The 27,434-nt window shown below is 44.9% G+C and overlaps 1 protein-coding gene across 3 annotated transcripts in view; it reads right to left on the reverse strand.

The window, feature by feature from the left end:
• The window catches only part of LOC141153169 (histo-blood group ABO system transferase 1-like), a 114,254-nt gene that overhangs the window by 61,556 nt on the left and 25,264 nt on the right, over positions 1-27,434 (reverse strand). For 2 of the 3 annotated variants that reach the window (XM_073637867.1, XM_073637866.1), the window contains exons 2-3: positions 21,716-21,788; positions 18,112-18,168 (exon numbers count right to left, since the gene is read on the reverse strand). In XM_073637867.1, the coding sequence (XP_073493968.1) occupies positions 18,112-18,168; positions 21,716-21,788 (130 nt within the window). The remainder of the gene's footprint in view (positions 1-18,111; positions 18,169-21,715; positions 21,789-27,434) is intronic. The other variant, XM_073637869.1, reaches the window with a different exon arrangement.

The following is a 27,434-nucleotide window of genomic DNA, read 5'->3' on the forward strand; positions in this document are numbered from 1 at the left end:
CGAGCATAGAATGTGTAAAGCTTTGTTTCTAATATATTTCCTTGTGGGCTGTAGTATTGGTAACCAGCCACAAGATGCCACTGTCCTGGGTGCAGATGCCAGGTTGAGTCTGCCAGCAGTATTGCAGACAGTGAAGGGGTTAATGGTGTGTGATGACAGCCCACAGAGGGTGGGCACATTGAGAAAATATCTGCTTAGTTTCCAGAAGCAGGAAGTGATGAGTCAGTGAGAGTTTGGACAGAGAACCCCATATGGGCAGCCTGAGTATAGTGGCTGTTAGGGTAGACGGGAGCCCCATACCCTCAGACAGCGGATCACCAGAGTGAAGATTCCCTACGCAAGAGTCCCCTTAGCCGGCCGGAGAAACTCAACAGAGGTATTGAGGACCCGGGGGCACATTCTGTCTGCAGGCTGCAGAAGAAGCTAGGACTCAAGGCTAGGACATGGGGAGATATAGGATCCGGATATACCGTCGCTGGTGAGGAAGATTCTCTAGTGCTAGAGAATAGAGCCACAGAGATGTTTCACCTAAAGAGGAAACCAGGGCTGAAGTTGTTTTCAGTACCTGTGAGAGAGATGACAACCCGTTGGGCCTTATTCATTATATCTGCCTGTAAATATTGTACATATTCCTCTTCCCCAAGTAAAGTCCCAGTTATGGTTAAGAATCTCGTGTCCTCTGAATTTATTGCTGCCCTAGTTCCAGAAGAAAAATGCCTGGAGACAGCTGCGACCGGATGGTCTGAAGTAAGTGGAGAGCACCACATACATTGCAGCATATCAGAGAGAGGACACATGTTGTCTATAGGGTGCCAGAGCAAGCAGGGGCCACAGCTCGCCCAAGACTACCTCGCTGGGGCACCTTACAAAGTGGATAAGAGAGGTAACATAGTTCTGATGACTAAACAGTATTATATACAAGAAGCTATGCGGCAGTTATCAGATGTCAACACATATGTCCCTCTTCCACAAGATCCAACCACCAAACTAAATTAAGATCACTCCTGAATAAGAAGGTACATAGAGGTGTTCTCTCACGAAATAAAAGCTGAAAACTTACTTCCTGAATTCCCAGTAAAGGCCTCATTGGTATTTTATCCCTAAGGTCCATAAGTCCATGTCACATCCCCCTGGTCGTCCCATCATTGCAGGGATTGGATCCCTGACAGAACCAATATCGAAATATGTCGATTGGTTATTACAACCCTTATTGAGAGACGTACGTTTTTTATATCAAAGACACTGGAGCGTTTCTGAGATCCCTATAGGATTTTGAGTGGCAGGAGAATTTCAAATTGGCCTCAGTCGATGTAGAGAGTTTATACACGAATTCCGCACTGTCTCAGTATTGAGGCTGTGGTAATATACTCTCTCACACAGGCAAGAACTATGACTTCATAGCATTTGTCTGTGAGTCCATCGACTTTATTCTGACTCATAATTCATTCAAATTCCTTGATAAGTGGTACCTCCAATGCTCTGGTACTGCAATGGGCACGCCTGCACCTTGTGCCATTGCAAATTTGTTCTTGGCTGTGTTTGAAGAAACATACATATATTCCCCTGAAAAGCCTTATCTCAAGTATTTGAAGATGTTCACACGTTATGTCGATGACATCTTCATTGTATGGGCTGGTAATGAAAGACAATTTCAGGAATTTGTGCATTTCTTAAATGTTAAAAACGACATGAACATGTTTTTCGCATCCATCTTTGGGGGTTCAGAATTACATTTTTTTGGACGTCAAAATAACAATTGCTAATGGGTTTTTAGTGACTGAAACGTTCCGAAAAACGACAGCGTGCAATTCTTTACTACATTTTAACAGTGCACATCCGATGCACACTAAAACTTCTTTGCCCTATAGCCAATTTTTACATCTTAGGAAAATTAATAACACCAATTCCCTTTATGATACTCAGGCTCAGGAACTCCGGAAATGATCCGTACAGAGAGGCTATCCGGACAGCATCCTTGATACAGCCTTTCAGAAAGTTAGTACGTTTTCCCAGGATTCATTATTGCGGCCGTTAAAAAATCTAAATATTGGCAAAAGTAGAAACATGACAGACACCAAAAAAGATTTGTGCTCAATTTTAAATTTGGCCCTAAGGATAACATAATCCGCTCATTCATTAACAAAAACTGGCATGTCCTGCATTCTGATAGGGATCTTCAGAATATAACAGCACAAAAAAACACTTATTACATACAGAGCTGATAACCTGCAGAACGCAATATGTAGTACACATCGTTCTCAGCCCATGCGGCAGGTTTTACATAGGCAGAACAATTAGGTCACTGTTCATAAGGTTTAGGGAACATTACAGCTCTATTTTCTCTGGCAAAGGCTGCAGTAGATTAATTGAGCATATTCGCACAGCACACCATGGGAACCCAGAAACCTTGCGGTTTGCGAGCTTAGAAAGTCTCTTTACCTAGTCAGGGAGGTCATTTAAATGAAATCCTCCTTCGCAGAGAAGCCAAGTGGATCATTCGCTCTGGTGCTCAGGGTCCGCCAGGTTTACATGAAAAACTGGATATGGCGGTATTTTTGTAAATTTTATCCTTCACTTGTGTTAATAGTTTTTCTTTGTATGTTATTGGTGTGTTATAGTGCTGTGAATTTGGGAGGAGCTTATTGTTTTTAGGTGTCCTCTCTTCCCACACCGCTTCATACCTGGACCCATGGAAGCGTGTTTAGCATGCGAAACGGCCGCCGTCCGAATGTCTGACTTGTGACCCGCTCCCGCATCCATGATATTAAAGTTGTGTGAATAAAGAAGAATTTTACCTCATGCAGAGTGCCACCCCGCGCGTCTCTACTTCGTTGCATGAGAGCTGTTCAGTCTGTCTCTGTGCTGGTGTCAGATGTTGGGGAAGTATCACACTCCATCAGCCAGCAATGTCTATTGGCAGCTCCTTGTTCTACTCAAGTCATGGAGCCTTGGGTGAAGTAACGGAGGCAAATCTCTTCTTAATGCTTGCGTGGTTCCAACTTATTATGCAAATGTTACTTTTCTCTGATTTTCCTAACTAGTCAATGCCAATGCATCAGTGTAATGTTAAAATCATCCTCCTTTAGAGCAGAAATCACATTTTATTGGACAAACCTCCTAATAACTTGATTTATTTCAAATGTAAAAAAAAACTCAAAATGCACCAAATAATTCTACACAAGTTTCCAAACATTTTATAGGTTGTAAAGAACTGAAAATGGTCATTTGTTGAATTTACAGCATTAAGAGGTCACAATTATTGAAATCATAAGCTTTTCCAATCAAAAACATCTTAACAGGCCAAGTTACATGTAACACAGGACCCCTTCTTGCAATCTCCTTCACAATTCTTGCATACTTTGAACTTGTGAGTTTTTGGATGGTTTCTGCTTGAATTTCTTTGCAGAATATCAGAAAAGCCTCGCAGAGCTGCTGGTTTGATGTGAACGGACTCCTACCCTCATAGATCTTTTTGCCTCAGTGTACTCCAAAGGTTTTCAATAGGGTTGAGATCAGGGAATGATGGTGGCCACACCATGAGTTTCTCTCCTTTTAAGCCCATAGAAGCCACTGACTCAACAGAAGAGCCAGGATGAGGGGTAGGCAGGGTAAGCACCCACCTAGGGCGCTGCCTACCCTAGGGGGACACACTTTGGGGGGAAAAATAAAAAACTGACATGGCTGCCAGCGGCCGCTCAGCTTCTACCTCTGGCCGCAGACATTCAGGACAGTGACATCCGGGGCGCTGACACCGCTCACCCTTCTCTCCGCCTGCTCCCCGGCTGTCGCTCCCTCCCTGTACTCCATTGTATTCATATCTGAAAGATGTGAATACAATTGCTGTTAGCACCGCCTGGGACAGGAGCAGAGGAGCTGTAATCAGCTCCCTGCCCTGCCGGGAACTCCAGCAGAATGCAGGCCACTTCCGTGTCCACTGCTGTACAGGAAAGAAGAGGCGGGGCCGCGGTGTACAGGGAGCTGGGATTAGGTGAGTATAAGCCTTTATTTTTCTGATATTTTGCCAATGAATGGGGGACATATGAGGAACTGGCTATGGGGGGCATGGAGGACATAAGAGGGACTGGATGTGGGGGACATAAGAGGAGCTGGCTGTGGGGGAACATAAGAGAAGCTAGCTGTGGGGGACATGAGGGATTGGCTATGGGGGACATAAGAGGGGCTGGATGTGGGGGATATAAGAGGAGCTGGCTGTGGGGGAACATAAGAGACACTAGCTGTGGGGGACATGAGGGATTGGCTATGGGGGACGTAAGAGGGGCTGGATGTGGGGAACATAAGAGGAGCTGGCTGTGGGGGAACATAAGAGACACTAGCTGTGGGGGACATGAGGGATTGGCTATGGGGGACATAAGAGGGGCTGGATGTGGGGGAACATAAGACGGGCTGGCTGCGGGGACATACGAGGGGCTTGCTGTGGGAGCTATCACATGAGGGGCTGTGGGGGACATCATATTATATCGTAGACTGTTTTGAACATTATACTGGGAGCTGTGGGAGACATTATACCTGGGCTGTGGGGACATCATACTATATAGGATACGTTGGGGGCATCATTGTATACGGGGCTGTGGGGGGGATTATACTGTATAGGGGCTGTGGGAGACATCATAGTGCATATTGGGGGGGATGTTGTGGATATCACACTGTATGGATGGCTGTGGTCCCCATCATACCATGTAGGGGAACAGTGTGAGGGGCATACAGTTTGAAGAGGACAACGTGGTGGGCAGTATGAGGGCATAGTGTGAAAAGGGGCACAGAATGGATATAGAGAGGGGGCAGCGTGAAATGGGGGCACAGTATGTAGAGAGGTTAGCATGGTGGGGAACAGTGTGGAGATATAGAGAATGTAAGGGAAGCCTAGAGAGGGGACAGCCATGGTAAAGGCCGTGGTTCATAAGGGCGGATGTTGCGGCGCTGAGCCCGTACCTTTCTGGGTTAATGACAGCTGATCTATACAGCTGACATGATCGCCTGTGTGTAGCACAGGAGATCAGACAAGTGCAGCTTCTAGTCTCCTATGAAGACTATTTAAGCATGCAAAATGTAAAAAAAAAAAAAAGTTTTTAAAAATGCTAAAAAATGAAAAAAATCTAAAAGTTAAAATCACCCCCCCTTTCGCCCAATTCAAAATAAAACAAAAAAAAATCAAATATACACATGTTTGGTATCGCCGTTTTCAGAATTGCCCGATCTATCAATATAAAAAAAGAATTAATCCGATCCGTAAACAGCGCAACGAGAAAAAAATTAAAAACGTCAGAATTTTACTTTTTTGCAATTTCACCGCATTTGTTTTTTTTTTTCCTGTTTTCCAGTACACTATATGGTAAAACCAATGGTGTTGTTCAAAATTACAACTTGTCCCGCAAAAAATAAACCTTCACATGGCCATATTGATAGAAAAATAAAAAAGTTATGACTCTGGGAAGAAGGGGAGCAAAAAACAAAAACGCAAAAAACGGAAAATGGCCCAGTCATTAAGGGGTTAAAATTACCAATAATATCACATACAATGGACAAATACCATCACACCATGACCAGACCACATATTACCACCATATAGTGACCGAATAATACCACATACAAGGAACAAATACTACCACATCTTCACCAGACCACATATTACGAACACATAGTGACTGAATAATACCATGTACAAGGGACAAATACTGCCACTCTGTGGCCAGACCACATATTACCACCACATAGTGACTCAATAATACCACGTACAGGGGACAAATACCGGCACACCATGATCAGACCACATATTACCACCACATAGTGACCGAATAATACCACATACCGGGAACAAATACAGGCACACCATGACCAGACCACATATTACCACCATATAGTGACCAAATACTACAATACTAATCATTAATAAAAAGCCACAATACTAATATTACTATAAGTGCCATTATACACAGGAGCTCTGTACATAGTATAAAGTGTATAGTGTCAGTGTACAGGAAATACAGTGATCACCAGTGATATTATATACAGGAGCTCTGTATATAGTGTCAGTGTAGAGGTAATACAGGGATCAATATTGACATTATACACTGGAGCTCTGAATATATTGTATATACTATATAGTGTCAGTGTACAGGTAATACAGGGATCACCAGTGACATTATACACCGGAGCTCTATACGTACAGTGGGGAAAATAAGTATTTTATACACTGACAATTTTGCTAGTTTTTCCACCTACAAAGAATGGATAGATCTGTAATTTTTATCATAGGCTCGCTTCAGCTGTGAGAGACAGAATCCTAACCCCTTAGTGACGGAGCCAATTATGTCCTTAACCCCTTAATGACCGCGCCATTTTCCATTTTTGCGTTTTCATTTTTTGCTCCCCTTCTTCCCAGAGACAGAACTTTTTATTTTTCGCTCAATATGAACATGTGAGGGCTTAATTTTGTGGGACAAGTTGTACTTTTGAATAACATCACTGGTTTTACCATATCGAGTACTGGTAAACGGGAAAAAAATTCCAAGTGTGGTGAAATTGCCAAAAAAGTACAATTTCACAGTTGCTTTTTTTTTTTTATCATGTTCAGTGAATGCTAAAACTGATAAAACTGACCTGCCATTATTATTCTCCAGGTCATGATGAGGTCATAGATACCAAACATGTATAGGTTCTTTTTTATGTAAGTGGTGAAAAAAAATCCACAATTTGCTAAAAAAAATACAATTTTGGGGTAGAGCCGATGTTTTGATCGCCCATTATTGCATTTTATTGCAATGTTTTGGCGACCAAAAAAACGTAATTCTGACATTTTGAATTTTTTTCTCATTACGCCGTTTACTGATCGGATTAATTATTTTTTTATATTGATAGTTCAGGCGATTCTGAATGCGGCGATACCAAATATGTGTATGTGTAATTTTTTTTTATTGTTTTATTTTGAATGGGAGCGAAAGGGGGGTGATTTAAACTTTTATATATTTTTAAAAACCTTTTTATTTACTTTTTGCATGCTTCAATAGTCTCCATAAGAGACATGAAGCTGCAGTTGTCTGATCTCCTGTACTAAACACTGGTGATCATCAGATCGCCTGTGTGTAGCAGAAATGCTGACTTGCCAAGAGCGCCGACCGCTGGGCTACCCGCGATCATGTGACGGGGTCGCCGAGGGGCGAAGCCAAAGACGCGCTTCCCGGAAGCATGAGTTAAATGCCGCTATTTTCACAAGGGTAACAAGAGAAAATGGACCACAAAATTTGTTATGCAATTTCTACTGAGTACGTTGATACCCCATATGTGTGGGAAAACCACTGCTTGGGCGCATGCCATGTAGCATTTGGAGAGCCCCTGATGTGACTAAACAGGGGAACCACCCTACAAGTGACCCCATTTTGGAAACTAGACCCCTCAAGGAACTTATCTAGATGTGTGGTGAGCACCTTGAACCCCCAGGTGCTTCACAGAAGTTTATAATGTTGAGCCGTGAAAATAAAAAATCTAAGTTTTTCCACAAAAATGATCTTTTAGCCCCAAATAGTTTATTTTCACAAGGGTAAGAGCAGAAAATGGACCCTGAGAATTGTGCTATTTCTCCTGAGTACGCTGATACCCCATATATGGGGAAAAACAACTATTTGGACGCACGGCAGGGCTCGGAAGGGAAGGAGCACTGTTTGACTTTTTGAATGTAAAATTTGCTGGAATAATCAGCGGACGTCATGTCGGGTTTGAAGAGCCCCTGTTGTGTCTAAACAGTGGAACCCCCCCCACAAGTGACCTCATTTTGGAAACTGTACCCCTGAAGGATTTTATCAAGGGGTATAGTGAGCATTTTGAACCCAGAGGTTCGACACACAATTTGATAACATTAGGTCGTCATATTGAATATCTTGTCATTAGTGTTAAGCGCAAGTGCCCACTACTTGAGTTTGCATTGACTGCTTGGGTGTGCACAGAGTATCGCGGTTGCTCGAGTGAGATGCTCGAGTCCCTGCCCCACATGTTTCGCTGGTATTACATAGTAACATAGTTTTTAAGGTTGAAGGAAGACTAAGTCCATCTAGTTCAACCCATAGCCTAACATGTTGATCCAGAGGAAGACAAAAAAAAACATGTGGCAAACACTAAGCTCCACATTGGGGAAAAAAATTCCTTCCCGACTGCATACGACAATCAGACTAGTTCCCTGGATCAACGCCCTATCAAGGAATCTAGTATATATAACCTGTAATATTATACTTTTCAAGAAAGGCATCCATGCCCTTCTTAAATTTTAGTAGTGAATCACTCATTACAACATCATGCAGCAGAGAGTTCCATAGTCTCACTGCTCTTACAGTAAAGAATCCCCGTCTGTGATTATGATTAAACCTTCTTTCCTCCAGACATAGAAGATGCCCCCTTGTCCCCGTCTCTGGCCTCAGAGTAAAAAGATCAGTAGAAAGGTCTTTGTACTGTCCCCTCATATACTTGTACATAGTAATAAGATCACCCCTAAGCCTTCTTTTTTCCACAGTAAATAACCCCAAGTGTAATAACCTGTCTTGGTATTGCAGACCCCCCAGTCCTCTAATAACCTTGGTTGCTCTTCTCTACACCCGCTCTAGTTCAGCTATGTCTTTCTTATACACCGGAGTCCAAAACTGTACACAGTATTCTAAGTGTGGTCGCACTAATGACTTGTATAGAGGTAAAATTATGTTCTCCTTATGAGCATCTATGCCTCTTTTAATGCATCCCATTATTTTATTTGCCTTTGCAGCAGCTGCCTGACACTGGCCACTAAACGTGAGCTTGTCGTCCACTAATACACCCAGGTCTTTTTCAGTTACAGTTTTGCCCAGTGTTTTACAATTAAGCATATAATTATACATTTTATTTCCTCTGCCCAAGTGCTTTACCTTACATTTATCCCCATTAAAGCTCATTTGCCATTTATCAGCCCAAGCTTTTAGTTTACATAGATCCTCCTGTAATATAAAATTGTCCTCCTCTACAGTATATCGATTACCCTGCAGAGTTTAGTGTCATCTGCAAATATTGAAATATTACTCTGTATGCCCCCTACAAGGTCATTAATAAATATGTTAAAAAGAAGGGGGCCCAATACTGACCCCTGTGGTACCCCACTGTTAACTGAGACCCAGTCTGAGTGTTTTCAATTAATAACCACCCTTTGTTTCCTATCACTGAGACAATTCTTAACCCACATACATATATTTTCCCCTATCCCCATTGCTCTCATTTTATGTATCAACCTTTTGTGTGGAACCGTATCAAAAGCTTTTGAAAAGTCCATATACACAACATCCACTGCATTTCCTTGGTCCAGTCCAGAACTTGCCTCCTCATAAAAACTGATCAGATCAGTTTGACAGGAACAGTCCCTCGTAAACCCATGTTGATATTGGGTCATGAGGTTATTCTTCTTCAGATACTCTAGTATAGCATCTCTTAGGAAACCCTCCAGGATTTTACCCACAGTAGAGGTTAAGCTTACTGGCCTACAATTTCCAAGTTCAGTTTTTGTCCCCTTTTTGAATATTGGCACCACATTTGCTATACGCCAGTCCTGTGGTACAGACCCTGTTATTATGGAATCTTTAAAGATTAAAAATAATGGTTTATCTATGACGTTACTTAATTCCTGCAGTACTCGCGGGTGTATCCCATCCGGGCCCGGGGATTTGTCAACTTTAGTGATTTTTAGACGCCGCTGTACTTCCTGCTGGGTTAAGCAAGTGACATTTAATGGAGAATTTTTGTTATCACTAATCATGTTTTCTGTCATGCGATTTTCTTGTGTAATACGGTTGAAAAACAATCATTTAGCATATTGTCTTTTTCCTCATCCTCATCCACCATTTCACCCAGACTATTTTTAAGGGGGCCAACACTATCATTTTTTAGTGTTTACTATTTATGTAGCTAAAGAATATTTTGGGGTTATTTTTACTTTCTCTGGCAATGATTCTCTCTGCCTCAATCTTTGCTGCCTTGATTTGTTTTTTACATAATTTATTTAATTTTCTGTATTTATTTAATGCCTCATCACTACCTACTAGCTTTAGTTCTCTAAATGCTTTCTTTTTGTCACTTATTGCGCCCCTTACAGCTCTATTTAGCCATAGTGGTTTCCTCCTATTTCTAGCATGTTTATTCCCATAGGGTATATATTGTGCACAGGTCCTATTCAGGATGTTAATAAATGTCTCCCATTTGCTTTGTGTAGCTTTATGTCTCAGGATATCGTCCCAGTTTATTGCACTAAGATCATCTCTCAACCGTTGGAAATTTGCCTTCCTGAAGTTTAGTGTCCTTGTAACCCCTCTACTACACATCTTATTAAAGGTTACATGAAAACGTATTATTTTGTGATCACTATTACCCAAGTGACCCCCAACTCGTATATTTGATATGCGGTCTGGCCTATTGGTTAATATTAGGTCCAGCAGTGCCCCCCTTCTTGTTGGGTCCTGAACCAGTTGTGAAAGGTAATTGTCTCTCATAGTTGTCAAAAACCTATTACCTTTGCTTGAACTACATGTTTCTGTCCCCCAATGTATTTCAGGGTAGTTGAAGTCTCCCATAATAATGACTTCTCCTTGAGTCGCTGCTTCATCTATTTGCTTTACGAGGATATTGTCCGCTACTTCCATTATTTTTGGAGACTTATAACAAACCCCTATCAGTAATTTATTATTTTTTCCCCTCCCCTTATCTCCACCCACAGGGACTCTACATTTTCATTAGATTCACATATATCCTCCCGCAAGACGTGTTTTAAGGATGATTTTACATATAAACACACCATCCCCCCCCTCGCTTGTTTGTACGGTCATTTCTGAACAGACTATAGCCCTGTAAATTAACTGCCCAGTCATGGCTCTCGTCCAGCCACGTCTCAGATATCCCTACCATGTCATAATTATTTTCCAACAAAATTAATTCTAATTCCTCCATTTTGTTGGTGAGGCTTCTGGCATTAGTGTACATGCATTTTATGTATCTCTCTGTACCTCTATTCCTTCTTACTTTATTGACTGTTCTAACCCCACCCCCAATTTCTTTATTTGTGCCAAGGTCACTATCTGCACTATCTTCTCCACCTATAAAATGAATACCCTCCCCCCCAATCCCTAGTTTAAATACTCCTCCAACCTTCTAGCCATTTTCTCCCCCAGCACAGCTGCACCCTCCCCATTGAGGTGAAGCCGTTCCCTAGCGTAGAGTCTGTAGCCAACTGAGAAGTCGGCCCAGTTCTCCAGGAACCCAAATCCCTCCTTCCTACACCAGTTCTTGAGCCACTTATTTATCTCCCTATTCTCCCGTTGCCTCTCTGGTGTGGCACGTGGTACCGGTAGTATTTCAGAGAATACCACCTTGGAGGTCCTTGCTTTCAGCTTGCAGCCTAATTCCCTGAAATCATCTTTAAGGACCTTCCACCTACCTCTAACTTTGTCATTTGTGCCAATGTGCACCATGACCGCTGGGTCCTCACCAGCCCCTCCTAGTAATCTGTCAACCCGATCAGCGATGTACCCGACTCGAGCGCAGCACACTGTTCGACGATCCCTGTCTTTGTGACCGATTGCCCTATCTGTTCCCCTAATAATTGAGTCCCCCACTACCAGCACCTGCCTGGCCTGCCCTGCTCTCCTATTTCCCTCTTTACTGGAGCTGCCACTCCTCCAGCTTTCAGGGGACATGCCTTGCTGCAGCAGTGCTACCCCTGTACCCTCACTCCCCTCATCTGCCAACTTTGCAAACTTATTAGGGTGTGCCAGATCAGGACTAGCCTCCCTGGCACTCTTCCCTCTACCCCCCCTTCTAACTGTCACTCAACTAGCGGCCTCACTGTCCTGCAGCTCCCGACTACCACCCTCCCCCACATCTACCCCAGTGAGCTACTGCTCAGTGAGCAGCAGACTCCTTTCCATATTGTCAATGGAACTCAGTGTTGCCAGCTGCTCATTTAGATCCAGTACCTGGGCTTCCAAACGCACAACGTGCACACATCTCGCGCAGCAGTAAGCAACCCCGACCGGCTGTTCAAGACACGACAAAAAAAAAATGCGGAGATTGCCCGTGTGTGGCAGGCAATCCCTGCCTGTTTTTTTGCTGTATAACAGCCACGAAACATGTGGGGTGGGGACTCGAGCATGTCACTCGAGCACCCGATGCAAACTCAAGTAGCGAACACTTGCGCTCAACACTAGTTGTCATATCGTCATAATTTTGTTTTTTTAACTTTTGAAAAAATCCCAACCCCCAACACAACCCTAACTCCATCCCGAATACAACCCTAGCCCTAACACAACCCTAACCCAAATCCTAACCCCAACACAACCCTAACCCTAACACAACCCTAATCCAAACCCTAACACAATCCTAACCCTAACACAACCCTAATCCTAACACCAACCCTAACATTAACACAACCCTAATCCTAAACCCAACACAACCCTAATCCTACCTATCATCCTACCCCTAATTGTAACCCTAATTCTAATCCTAATCATACAACCCTACCCCTAATCCTATCCCTTATCCTACCCCTAATCCTAACCCTACCACTAATCCTACCCCTAATCCTACCCCTAATCCTAACCCTGCCACTAATCCTACCCCTAATCCAACCCCTAATCCTACCCCTAATCCTAACCCTACCACTAATCCTAGCCCTAATCCTAACCCTAAACCCTAACCCCAAATAACTGCAAAGAATGGAATTTTTTTATTTTGTTTTATAATTTTTATCTAACTAAGGGGATGACAAAGGGGGATTTGATTTATTTATTTTTTTCTTTTGATCACTGTGATAGGGTTTATCACAGTGATCAAAAGGAACCGATAGGGAAAATTCCCTATTGTTGCCGGGTACCGACCAGCATATCCATTTTTTTTCTTTTACAGGAAGATGACGGAGGGCCGGGGGACGGATCAGGAGATCCAGGGGATGGTAGAGGTAAGCAGGTACCGGGTGGGTTCAGGTGGTTTCATTTCTCTCTCCTCTGACATGTATATAATGTTAGAGAGAAATCATTGTAACGGTGGGCACACTTTTTTTCTTCGTTATCGCTGCTATTTACTGAATAACGGCGATCACGTGACCAGGGACTAGAATAAATGGCCCTGATCATGTTCTCCAGGGTCTCCACTACCCCCGGTAGCTGAGACTCCGGAGATTTTCCGATGCTGGGTGGGGGGCGCTACATTGTTATTCTTCAGCGCCGTGAAAGAGCGGCGCTGAGCAATAAGTACCCTTCACTGCCGCAGTGAAAATGCGTTACGGCGGTCATTAAGGGGTTAAAATAATAATTTAAAAAAAAAAACCACAGAAAATCACATTGTATGATTTTTACATAATTAAATTGCATTTTTTGCATGAAATATGTATTTAATCACCTACCAACCAACAAGAATTCTGGCTCTCTGTTACAGATCCGGGTGGTGGAACCTCTGTGCTGCGGTGCAAGGAGGGACCAGATGCTACTCTGGGGACCAACCTTGTATGAGAGCAGGTGACTCTCACGGGTCAGAAGGCAGAGACTGACCGGTACAGCAGATGAACACGGCAGGCAGGCTGACGAGAGATCCGGGCAGACGGGCTGGCAGACACGGCAGGAAACTAGCAGGAGCCTCTAGGTAGGCTGTCAGGTATACACGGCAGGTGCAGGCAGGGGCCTCTAGGTAGGCTGTCAGGTATACACGGCAGGTGCAGGCAGGAGCCTCTAGGTAGGCTGTCAGGTGTACACGGCAGGTGCAGGCAGGAGCCTCTAGGTAGGCTGTCAGGTGGTCACGGCAAGTGACGAGCAGGAGCCTCTAGGTAGGCTGTCAGGTGGTCACGGCGAGTGACGGGCGGGAGCCTCTAGGTAGGCTGTCAGGTGGTCACGGCGAGTGACGGGCAGGAGCCTCTAGGTAGGCTGTCAGTTATACACGGCAGGTGCAGGCAGGAGCCTCCAGGTAACAAGCAAGTACTCCAAGTAGGCAGGCTAGCCTAGCCCATAGACAGACTGGCGGGTTTGACCGGAGGCAGACCGTCGGGCAGGAGAGTGTCCTTGGCAGGCAGAGACAGGTAGCAGGTGGAGGCTCCGGATAAACGGACTGGCCAAGCCCATAGACAGACTAGCGGACTGGGCTGTAAACAGACTGTCGGGCTGGACGGGTAATCAGACTGGCAGACTGGACTGATAGTCAGACGGACTAGACTGGTAGTCAGACAGGCAGCAGGGCCTGTGGGCTGAAGCAGAGTTTAGCATACAGAGCAACAACCTTGCACGGGCACCTCCAAATTGGAGGATGTGCCTTTTATAGGGGAAGTCCTCCGTCCATTGGCCGAGGACTTCTTAGGACGGCACGCGCGGCCCCTTTAAGAGGGCGGGAGCACACGCGCCCCCTAAGCACAGGGCCAGGGAAGCTGCGTGCACCAGCAGCAGCTGCAGGGAGGCCAGAAGACGCCGGGGCAGGACCGCGGCGGTAAGGGGGACGGCGTCTCTTGGGAGAAGGTCATGTGGTCAGATGAAACCAAAATAGAACTTTTTGGCATCAACTCCACTCGCCGTGTTTGGAGGAAGAAGAAGGATGAGTACAACCCTAAGAACACCATTCCAACCATGAAGCATGGTGGGGGAAACCTCATACTTTGGGGGTGCTTTTCTGCAAAGCGGACAGGATAACTGCACCGTATTGAAGGGAGGATGGATGAGGTCATGTATCTTGAGATTTTGTTCAACAACCTCCTTCCCTCAGTAATTGCATTGAAGATGGGTCGTGGCTGGGTCTTCCAGCATGACAATGACCTGACACACACAGCTAGGGCAACTAAGAAGTGGCGTCGTAAGAAGCAATTCAAGGTCCTGTAGTGGCCTAGCCCGTCTGCAGACCTGAACCCAATAGAAAATCTTTGGAGGGAACTGAAACTCAATGTTGCCCAGCGACAGCCCCGAAACCGGAGAAGATTTGTATGGAGGATTGGGCCAAAATCCCTGCTGCAGTGCGTGCAAACCCGGTGAAGAACTACAGGAAACGTCTGACCCCTGTAATCGCAAACAAAGGTTTCCGTACCAAATATTAAATTCTGCTTTTCTTTTGTATCAAAATACTTATTGCGTGCAATAAAATGCAAATTAATTATGTAAAAATCATACAATGTGATTTTCTGGATTTTTTTGAAGATTCTGTCTCTCACAGTTGAAGTGTACCTACGATAAAAATTACAGACCTCTCCATTCTTTGTAGGCAGGAAAACGTACAAAATCATCAGTGTATCAAATACATATTTTCCCCACTGTAGGATATAGTGTATAGTGTAAGTGTACAAGTAACACACTGCCTCATCTGTGACGTCGTTAGTCCAAGTCCTTCATCTTCGCTTTTCATCTTCATCCAGCACAGACCGCCATTACTTCTTCCAGCCAGGAGTCATCTCTGCATAAAAAACACACAGTTATCTAGAGTACCGCTTCCAGAGCAAATTCCCCAATTTCCCCCCAACTTCTTCACTACACCACATGAAGAAAAAAAAGCGACTCATGTCTCCATTGTGCCCCCATGTTTTCTCCATTCTGCCCCATATCGTCTCCATTCTGCCCCCTTGTTTCCATTCTGCCCTATGTCTCCATTCTACCTCTATGTCTCCATTTTGCCCCCATTTGTCTCCATTAAGCCCCCATTTCTCTCCATTCTGCCCCCTTGTCTCCATTCTGCCTCCATGTCATCAGCATTTTGCCCCCTTGTCTCCAATCAGCCCCATGTGTCTCCATTCTGCCCCATGTGTCTCCATTCTGCCCCATGTCCTCTCCATTCTGCCCCCTTGTCTCCATTCTGACTCCATGTCTCCATTCTGCCCCATGTCATCTCCATTCTGCCCCCTTGTCTCCATTCTGCCTCCATGTCTCCATTCTGCCCAATGTAATCTCCATTCTGCCCTCATGTCTACATTCTGCCCCATGTCATCTCCATTCTGCCCCATGTCATCACCATTCTGCCTCCATGTCTACATTCTGCCCCATGTGTCTACATTCTGCCCCATGTCATCACCATTCTGCCTCCATGTCTCCATTCTGCCCCATGTCATCTCCATTCTGCCCCCTTGTCTCCATTCTGCCCCATGTGTCTACATTCTGCCCCATGTCATCACCATTCTGCCTCCATGTCTCCATTCTGCCCCATGTCATCTCCATTCTGCCCCCTTGTCTCCATTCTGCCCCATGTGTTTACATTCTGCCCCATGTCATCACCATTCTGCCTCCATGTCTCCATTCTGCCCCATGTCATCTCCATTCTGCCCCCTTGTCTCCATTCTGCCCCATGTGTCTACATTCTGCCCCATGTTATCACCATTCTGCCTCCATGTCTCCATTCTGCCCCATGTCATCTCCATTCTGCCCCCTTGTCTCCATTCTGCCCCATGTGTCTACATTCTGCCCCATGTTATCACCATTCTGCCTCCATGTCTCCATTCTGCCCCATGTCATCTCCATTCTGCCCCCTTGCCTCCATTCTGCCCCATGTGTCTACATTCTGCTCCATGTCATCACCATTTTGCCTCCATGTCTCCATTCTGGCCCATGTCGTCTCCATCCTGCCCAGTGTCATCTCCATATTGCCCCAATAGTGCAGCTTTACAAAAAAAGTAAAAGAAAAGTTTCTCCTTACCTGGCTGCAGTCCAGCGGTGTCCTCTTCCCCCATGCAGCTGAGGTGCCACATGGCAGGGACAATATACGCTGACGATGTGTGCGCCAATGTCAGCTGCCGATTTGTAATTGGCTGGCTGCTGTTAACTATTGCCGTGCGGGAAACCCGGTGAGTAAAAACAGAAAGGGGGGGCCGGGGCGCCAGTAATGGCAGTAATGCCCTGACGGCGGCCCTGCCCATTCCAATTAAGTTACATTAGTTTCCATGACTGTCCTTTGGTCTGCCATTTAAAGTATAAGATGTCAGAGATAAATGTCACTATTTATCCCCTGTATTGTGTGAATGGTCCACAAACAATGAATAATTCTATATATAACTTTTATAACACACTCCCTGTTGAGCCTCACCCCTAAAGTACATACTATTTTTTACTTTCGCTTCACAGTATGATGGTCACGGTTAAGTTTTTGTGAAATATCTAATGTTTTCATATCTTGTCCAAGGCATTGCAGTATTTGTTGCTTTTTGGCAGCGGAGAGATCCTTTTTCCTTCCCACATTACTTGAAACCTGTGGCTGTTAAAAGGGAACCTGTCACCAGAAAAAAACAATATTATTCTGCAGATATGGGATTAATCTGCAGTTTAATAGCGTTACTCACCTGCCCGGCGCCTGCACTTATCCGAACGCTGCGGGGAGAAAATGAACTTTATTCTTCCTAGCAGCGTTCTGGTTTCAGTCACGGTGCGGTGCGGGTTCAGTCACCGGTCTGAGCATACAGAGCTCCAGTTGTAACCACGTCCCCAGTCCTGACTGACGCTGGCTCAGCATTGGGGCCGGCAGTCAGCCAGGACTGGGGGCGCAGAACCAGCGCCGCTCCGTGACTGAAACCCGAATGCTGCCCGGGGAAATAAAGTTAATTTTCTCCCCGCAGCGTTCAGATAAGCGCAGATGCCGGGCAGGTTAGTAACACTATTAACTTGCACATTAACCCCATATCTACAGGTTAATAGTGTTTTTTTCTGGTGACAGGTTCCCTTTAATAATGTGGAACGTCCTTCTTAAGTAGTTTTACTTTACTTGGGCTCACCTGGCAAACTAATTATCACAAGTGTTTTAGATTGATTTCAATGATCCAAAGACCCTGAGACACAATACCATCAGTGAGTTTATGTGAAAAACAAAAAATGACATCTTTATGACAAATCCAATTTCCATAATAATTTGTAACGCGGTGTAATGTTTGGTCGCGTTCATCTTCTGCCTGTTACGAGTATTTTCTTGCTATAAATTCAAGACGGTCAGTTTTGGGCACCCTGCAACAAGAGGTTGGCGCCAGGTGCCATAGAGTCTATGGAGAGTACAGTGTGAAGTATAGGACACTAACACTAGTGGATTTTGGGAGGTTGGCTGTGGTTTGATCACCAATGCCGTGCATGCATCATATATAGGATATAGTGCAGTACTCACTCTGTCCTGCAGGAGAAAATCGCCCTGGGGTGCCACTCACTGCTCTTCATACTGTACCTGAGAGAGAGAAAACACTCGTTATTCTCCATATTCCAGCCTAACACACTATTGCTTAGAACGGAAGAGGCCGGGGCAAATTACACAGTTCCATCAGGTCTTATCCTCCCGTATACAGTATCTCTACCATCTCCTCTATATACAGGAACAGTGAAAATGAAACAAGTTATGTTACAAGAAGAATACAGGAAATCAGATGAACAGACAGAATATTAACACAATGCTATTTACACACTATTGTTCTATTATTACCATTAACTAACAGTTATCGTCAGTGATGTCTTAGTCCTAATACCCCAACCTAAAGGGCGTCACTGTCACTACTGGGTCCGTCACCATCGTTACTCTCTAGGCAAAACAAAACGTCACACAGGCCCTAACAAGGGTTGACAATACTACCCGCTAGGCTGCAAGTTCCAGATTGTTGCTTGGTACACTTGTCACACTGGCAGCCTTCATTCCCTGAAGCATGGTCCCGGACCCCACTTTGTACCGTACGTCTACACTGGAAGCGACAGCTCACACAAACGTGCCTGCGCTGCGGCCGAGTTGTCTCTGTCTCTACCCTGATTCTGCTCAGCTCTCCCGGCTCTGGTCTCTCGACTCCTTTACTCAGATCTGATCTCTCAATTCCTTTACTTGGATGTGGTCTCTCGACTCCTTTACTCAGATGTGGTCTCTCGACTCCTTTATTCAGATGTAAGCTCTCGACTCATTTACTCGGATCTGGTCTCTTGAATCCTTTACTCGGATCTGGTCTCTCGTCTTCTTTCCACCGATCTGGTCTCTCGACTCCTTTACTCGGATGTGGACTCTCGACTCCTTTACTCGGATCTGGTCTCTCGACTCCTTTACTCGAATCTGGTCTCTCGTCTTCTTTCCACCGATCTGGTCTCTCGACTCCTTTACTCGGATGTGGACTCTCGACTCCTTTACTCGGATCTAGTCTCTCGTCTTCTTTACTCGGATCTGGTCTCTTGACTCCTTTACTCAGATCTGGTCTCTCGTCTTCTTTCCACGGATCTGGTCTCTCGACTCCTTTACTCGGATCTGGTCTCTCGACTTCTTTACTAAGATTTGTACTCTTGATTCCTTTACTCGGATCTGGTCTCTCGACTCCTTTACTTGGATGTGGTCTCTCGACTCCTTTACTCGGATCTGGTCTCTCGACTTCTTTACTAAGATTTGGTCTCTCGATTCCTTTACTCGGATCTGGTCTCTCGACTCCTTTACTTGGATGTGGTCTCTTGACTCCTTTACTCGGATGTGGTCTCTCGACTCCTTTACTTGGATGTGATCTCTCGACTCCTTTACTCGGATCTGGTCTCTCGTCTTCTTTCCACGGATCTGGTCTCTCGACTCCTTTACTCGGATCTGGTCTCTCGACTTCTTTACTAAGATTTGTACTCTTGATTCCTTTACTCGGATCTGGTCTCTCGACTCCTTTACTTGGATGTGGTCTCTCGACTCCTTTACTCGGATCTGGTCTCTCGACTTCTTTACTAAGATTTGGTCTCTCGATTCCTTTACTCGGATCTGGTCTCTCGACTCCTTTACTTGGATGTGGTCTCTTGACTCCTTTACTCGGATGTGGTCTCTCGACTCCTTTACTTGGATGTGATCTCTCGACTCCTTTACTCGGATCTGGTCTCTCGTCTTCTTTCCATGGATCTGGTCTTTAGACTCCTTTATTCGGATCTGGTCTCTCTATTGCTTTACTCGGATCTGGTCTCTTGACTCATTTACTCAGATCTGGTCTCTCTACTCATTTACTCAGATCTGGTCTCTCGACTCCTTTACTCGGATCTGGTTTCTCGTCTTCTTTACTCGGATCTTGTCTCTCGACTCCTTCACTCAGATCTGGTCACTCGGATCCTTTACTCGGATCTGATCTCTTGACTGCTTTACTGGGATCTGGTCTCTCGACTGCTTTTCTCGTATCTGGTCTCTCGACTGCTTTTCTCGGATCTGGTGTCTCGACTGCTTTTCTCGGATCTGGTCTCTCGACTCCTTTACTTGGATCTGGTTTCTCGACTCCTTTACTCGGATCTAGTGTTTTATAATGGCGGCTATAAGACAGCTTGCTGTATTGCACGTCCGTCCTGCTACAGATTCGGATGCCAACTCCTCTCCTTCACTGCCCTCCTGGGCCTTTTGTAATTACTAACCATGCCACAGCTATCACCTGACCTGGTGTCTCCCCTCCAATCTCTTCCTTGAGGAAACATGCACTTCACCCTTGCGTTCCAGGTAATGCAATTTTTTCTGCTTTCACTTTCTCTATCATTTTTGACCAGAAGATGGCAGTGTTCACTAGCAGACACTCTGCTAGGCATTAACTGTGTGCATTTTCTCAGTTGTCTACCTCCTTACATACCTCCTTTCTTTAAACTTGAAATAAATTCCACTTTATTTTGAGGCGCTCCTTGGGGTGGTCCTAGCGTTGCTGGTATGCAAGCACATTTTTGTGTTTCCTACATTATGTGCTGTCAAATTACGCCATCCTCCACGTACCTTGTCGGTGGGACACCAGTGTTGGCATGCTCAGTTCTGCAAGGCCCCTCTTGGTTTGTCTCTTCAGGAACACTCGGGTCTTTTGGTACTCTTCTTGCGGGCTCAGCCTCCTGCATACACATGAACGCTCTGCTGACACCTGTGTCTCCCGACTCTTCCATACACAGGAACGCTCAGCTGACAGCTGTCTCTCCCGAATCTTCCATAGACAGGAACGCTCTGCTGATAGCTGTCTCTCCAGACTCTTCCACACACAGGAATCTTCTGCTGACAGCTGTCTCTCCTGACTATTCCATACGCAGGAACGCTCTGCTGATAGCTATCTCTCCCGAATCTTCCATAGACAGGAACGCTCTGCTGACAGCTGTCTTTCCCATCTTCTCCATACATAGGAGAGACTGATGACAGTTGTCTCTCCCATCTCCTCCATACATAGGAACTTTCTACTGACAGGCAATGTCTGTTGCCACTTGAATGACATTGGCTGCAGCACTCACATGGCATAACAATCAGTGGCAGCAATACGGGTGCAGCACTGATATGGCATAACAAGGTCACATGAAAGCCGAGACAGTTGGGGCCAATAACGCTGGTATGGGAGGTAGCAGACTTTTTATATTTTTAATGTGGTAAGATAGTATGTTAAGAAAAGGTGGTCCAAGTAGTCGACCACTCCCTTAATAGAAGTTCAGGAGGCTACAGCCTCCAGCTATTGCAAGCGGCGAGCACACAGAGCGATGTGCAGGATCAGTAGAGCGTCTATGGACTGTACTCTGTATAGTGTTCTGTGCGCACTTTGCATGCAGTAGCCTTCCAGGCAGCACTCTTCAGAGCTCGTCTTTGAGCAATCAGTGCAGCTGTCAAAATCCCCACCAATCAGCAGCATGTGCTCAGGGGCGCACTATGTAGTATAGTATAAGGGTCTCTATGATGATCAGCAAGGGTGTACAGTTTAATGCCATAGTGGCCTGGAAATTATAAATACTTTATCTGGAGCAGAAGAAATACCTCCCCTATCATTGTGTGAACTCACCACCAAACCGATAGCAGCACCAAAGCCACGAGAAAGTTCATGAACCACCATCGTCTCCGCAAGATCCTCTCATCTGCAATGAAAGGAAGAAAAGTGTGCTACTGTCTGCTGAGCTGTGTATCTAATCCTGTCTAAAGAACTGCTGTATCAGCCTATCCTGTTATACTGAGCTCTATATTCTGGGTGCCTTAATCCTTTCTGAATACCCTCTAAATTCTCCAGTCTCTAATATTATTTCTCTACCCCCAATGCTGTCCACCAGTCTCCACTGTTTTATCTCTGCCTTCAGTTTTGTCCTCAGTTCTCCAGTGTTGTGTCTCTGCCTGCAGTTTTATCCCAAATCTCCTGTGCCATATATTTTCCTGTAGTATTATCCCTTGGTCTCCAGTGTCATCCCTCTGCTTCTAGTGTTGTCCACTGCCTCCAGTGCTATCCCTCCGCCTCCAGTGTTATTCCTCTGCCTCCAGTGTTGTCCCTCTGCCTCCAGTGTTATCCCTCTGCTTCTAGTGTTATTCCTCTGCCTCCAGTGTTATCCCTCTGCTTCTAGTGTTATCCCTCTGCCTCCAGTGTTATCCCTCTGCCTCCCGTGTTATCCCTCTGTTTCTAGTGTTGTCCACTGCCTCCAGCGTTATCCCTCTGCCTCCAGTGCTGTCTCTCTGCCTCCATCCTTAAAACCCGTCTTGCGGGAGGATATATGTGAATATAATGAAAATGTAGAGTCCCTGTGGGTGGAGATAAGGGGAGGGGGAAAAAATAATAAATTACTGATAGGGGTTTGTTATAAGTCTCCAAAAATAATGGAAGTAGCGGAGAATATCCTCGTAAAGCAAATAGATGAAGCAGCGACTCAAGGAGAAGTCATTATTATGGGAGACTTCAACTACCCTGAAATACATTGGGGGACAGAAATGTAGTTCAAGCAAAGGTAATAGGTTTTTGACAACTATGAGAGACAATTACCTTTCACAACTGGTTCAGGACCCAACAAGAAGGTGGGCACTGCTGGACCTAATATTAACCAATAGGCCAGACCGCATATCAAATATACGAGTTGGGGGTCACTTGGGTAATAGTGATCACAAAATAATACGTTTTCATGTAACCTTTAATAAGATGTGTAGTAGAGGGGTTACAAGGACACTAAACTTCAGGAAGGCAAATTTCCAACGGTTGAGAGATGATCTTAGTGCAATAAACTGGGACGATATCCTGAGACATAAAGCTACACAAAGCAAATGGGAGACATTTATTAGCATCCTGAATACGACCTGTGCACAATATATACCCTTTGGGAATAAACATGCTAGAAATAGGAGGAAACCACTATGGCTAAATAGAGCTGTAAGGGGCGCAATAAGTGACAAAAAGAAAGCATTCAGAGAACTAAAGCAAGTAGGTAGTGATGAGGCATTAAATAAATATAGAAAATTAAATAAATTCTGTAAAAACCAAATCAAGGCAGCAAAGATTGAGGCAGAGAGAATCATTGCCAGAGAAAGTAAAATAACCCCAAAATATTATTTAACTACATAAATAGTAAAAAACTAAAAAATTATAGTGTTGGCCCCCTTAAAAATCGTCTGGGAGAAATGGTGGATGAGGATGAGGAAAAAGCCAATATGCTAAATGATTTTTTTTCAACCGTATTTACACAAGAAAATCGCATGACAGAAAACATGATCAGTGATAACAAAAATTCTAACTAACTTGGAAATTATAGGCCAGTAAGCTTAACCTCTACTGTGGGTAAAATCCTGGAGGGTTTCCTAAGAGATGCTATAATAGAGTATCTGAAGAAGAATAACCTCATGACCCAATATCAACATGAGTTTACGAGGGACCGTTCCTGTCAAACTAATCTGATCAGTTTTTATGAGGAGGCAAGTTCTGGACTGGACCAAGGAAATGCAGTGGATGTTGTGTATATGGACTTTTCAAAAGCTTTTGATACGGTTCCACACAAAAGGTTGATACATAAAATGAGAGCAATGGGGATAGGGGAAAATATATGTATGTTGGTTAAGAATTGGCTCAGTGATAGGAAACAAAGGGTGGTTATTAATTGAAAACACTCAGACTGGGTCTCAGTTAACAGTGGGGTACCACAGGGGTCAGTATTGGGTCCCCTTCTTTTTAACATATTTATTAATGACCTTGTAGGGGGCATACAGAGTAATATTTCAATATTTGCAGATGACACTAAACTCTGCAGGGTAATCAATATAGAGGAGGACAATTTTATATTACAGGAGGATCTATGTAAACTAGAAGCTTGGGCTGATAAATGGCAAATGAGCTTTAATGGGGATAAATGTAAGGTAAAGCACTTGGGCAGAGGAAATAAAATGTATAATTATATGCTTAATTGTAAAACACTGGGCAAAACTGTAACTGAAAAAGACCTGGGTGTATTGGTGGACGACAAGCTCACGTTTAGTGGCCAGTGTCAGGCAGCTTCTGCAAAGGCAAATAAAATAATGGGATGCATTAAAAGAGGCATAGATGCTCATGAGGAGAACATAATTTTACCTCTATACAAGTCATTTGTGCGACCACACTTAGAATACTGTGTACAGTTCTGGTCTCCAGTGTATAAGAAAGACATAGCTGAACTAGAGCGGGTGCAGAGAAGAGCGACCAAGGTTATTAGAGGACTTTAGCGGGAGATTCACTCAAGGAGTTTTCACAGATACAAAATGAATATGGACTGCCCAACACCGAATTTTATAAGTACCTTCAGTTACGACATGCATATCAGGTAGAGGGTCTTGTCCTAAATAATGGAGTTCCTCAAAATGCTATAACACAGAGAATGGCTAGGTCACATAATTCTGGGGGGCTAATCTCATTGCTTTATAGGGGTCTGCTGGACCTGGTATTAGCAAAACACCCCATAAGATCAAAAGAAAAATGGGAGGGCTTGATAGGCCCTATTGAAGAGGGGCTGTGGTCTGAAATACTGGAAAGAGTTCCCCAGTTATCTCTGAGTGAGTCCCATAGATTCTCCCACTTACAGGTGCTGCACCAGTCATATAGAACACCCCAATTTCTCCACGATATAGGGCTTCGACCAGACTCCCTATCTGCTAGATGTAAAACATCCCCGGCTAACATGCTTCATATGATGTGGACCTGCCCTGCTCTGAAAAACTTCTGGAGGGATGTAATAGCGATCATTGATAGAACATACTCAGTCGATTCAGATCCCTCACCATTAGTATGTATACTGGGATATATAGAAGATCTTAGCACTGACGAACATGGCAAAATAGCGGTGGCACGCATGTTATATATGGCCAGGAAACTAATAGCCCAACATTGGTTATCAGAGCAGGCGCCCACGGTGACGGAATTTATAAATAAGATTAATTGGTTATTAAATCTGGAAAAAAGTATATATCTGAAAAGGAAGGCCATCTCTAAATTTGAAAAAATATGGGCTGCATGGATTGACGGCTCCGGCCTAGCATCCAGAGAACTGCATAGATTTCGACTTGGTCAGCTATGATTGATGTATATGTAGCACCCTGAGGACTCGGCTGCTACAGGGGTATTGCACCTCGACCCAGAGGTGTGGTATTCCACTCCCGGGTAAGGATGGAGTGTGGGACTGAGCTCAGTAGGCTGCATGCACTACATACATCCCATTTCCGGGGGACAGAACTACGGTACTCCCACCAAGTAAATGTGCAGGTACGACAGCGTCTGTCCCTGGCTGGAGTGGGAGGGGGGTGGAACATCCCAGTAGTGTAGGGGCAGATAGGGGGAGTACTCTGGGTAAAGCTAGGAGCTCATTGGGTGCTAGTCACCTGGGCTCACACATAGAGGGAGTATATAAGGTGGGCACCATCTTAGGACAGAGTCAGTCAGTCTGAGGAGGAGCGAGCAGAGGAGCTCAGCCAGGAGGGCTGACAGGGAGCTGTGGCTCTGGCTGGGCCCAGCTCCAGAGCCAAGCCTGCAGAGGAGAGAGGAGAAAGAAAGGCCCAGAGTGGAAGACCAGAGGGAACCCTAAGAACCCAGAATCAGACCAAAAAGGGTGAAGGGTTGGCGGACACGGGTACCGGAACCCGAACTGGTGGAGGCCACTTATCCTCAGCCAGGAACCGGAGGTCGTGGTCAAGATTTGCCACGACCCTCACCAAATCCACCAGAAAGGCACACCAAGTATAGGGTCAGGGAACCCAGAGGAGGTTTGACCACCAAGAGACCCGAGGGAGCCGGCCAAAGGTGGATCCCTGGTGGGAACGGCCAGAGACAGAGAGAGAGAAGGGAGCTCAGGACCACGCTCCGGAACTGCCTGGGGGTTAGCCGAGTCCAGGACCTGGTGGACGCAGCACGGCTCGGGTGGTCACTCAAGGCCAGAGTGACTGAGAGAACACCCGTGAGTAAAAACCCTGAAACTGCATCTCCTGACTCTGACTCTTCTTACTGCACCGTCACAACCCCCATCATCTTCACCTGCTGCCCTGAGGCCATACCCCTCCCGTTGGGGGTTATACCATCATCGCTGCACCCATACCACCGGCCTCAGCGGACTGTTCTGCAGCGGCGGCTGCAAAGCCGCACTCAACGGGTGGCGTAGTCGACATCCAAGTTAACATCTACTGCCATAGACTGCCACTTAGTTTGACACCCTGGGCACGGACCGGGTCACCGCCACAAGGACTACTACCCCTATCCAGATCCGGCTCCGGGTATCCCCTGAACATGGCCCAGGGGGTGCGTCATATAGATTACTTGACAGGTGCAAAATCCTACATTGGACTGCTTTAGACATGTATATAACTGCTCCAAAGCAAGAGTTAGATACCCCAATACAATTGTGACTATTCATACTGTAAGATTGTTAATTTGCTGTGGACAGAACTGTGGAACATTTAACTAAAAATGTTTTGTTTGAAAGGGCGATGTGTTGTGGGGAGAGGGACAGAATAGGGACTGGGTCCCTTCTTTGGTTGGATTGTTTTATTTGTTTTACTGTTGTGTTACAAAAAAATTTTTAACAATAAAAAATATTTGATTTAAAAAAAAAAAGGACTGGGGGGTCTGCAATACCAAGACAGGTTATTACACTTGGGGTTATTTACTGTGGAAAAACGAAGGCTTAGGGGTGATCTTATTACTATGTACAAGTATATGAGGGGACAGTACAAAGACCTTTCTACTGATCTTTTTACTCTGAGGCCAGAGACGGGGACAAGGGGGCATCTTCTACGTCTGGAGGAAAGAAGGTTTAATCATAATCACAGACGGGGATTCTTTACTGTAAGAGCAGTGAGACTATGGAACTCTCTGCCACAGGATGTTGTAATGAGTGATTCACTATTAAAATTTAAGAAGGGCATGGATGCCTTTCTTGAAAAGTATAATATTACAGGTTATACAGTACAGAACAAAAGTTTGGACACACCTTCTCATTTAAAGATTTTTCTGTATTTTCATGACTATGAAAATTGTACATTCACACTGAAGGCATCAAAACTATGAATTAACACATGTGGAATTATATACTTAACAAAAAAGTGTGAAACAACTGAAAATATGTCTTATATTCTAGGTTCTTCAAAGTAGCCACCTTTTGCTTTGATGACTGCTTTGCACACTCTTGGCATTCTCTTGATGAGCTTCAAGAGGTAGTCACCGGAAATGGTCTTCCAACAATCTTGAAGGAGTTCCCAGAGATGCTTAGCACTTGTTAGCCCTTTTGCCTTCACTCTGA

Source organism: Phyllobates terribilis, unplaced genomic scaffold (assembly GCF_046119375.1).
Source record: "Phyllobates terribilis strain yellow unplaced genomic scaffold, ASM4611937v1 Scaffold_7__3_contigs__length_470593459, whole genome shotgun sequence".
Taxonomy (NCBI): domain Eukaryota; kingdom Metazoa; phylum Chordata; class Amphibia; order Anura; family Dendrobatidae; genus Phyllobates; species Phyllobates terribilis.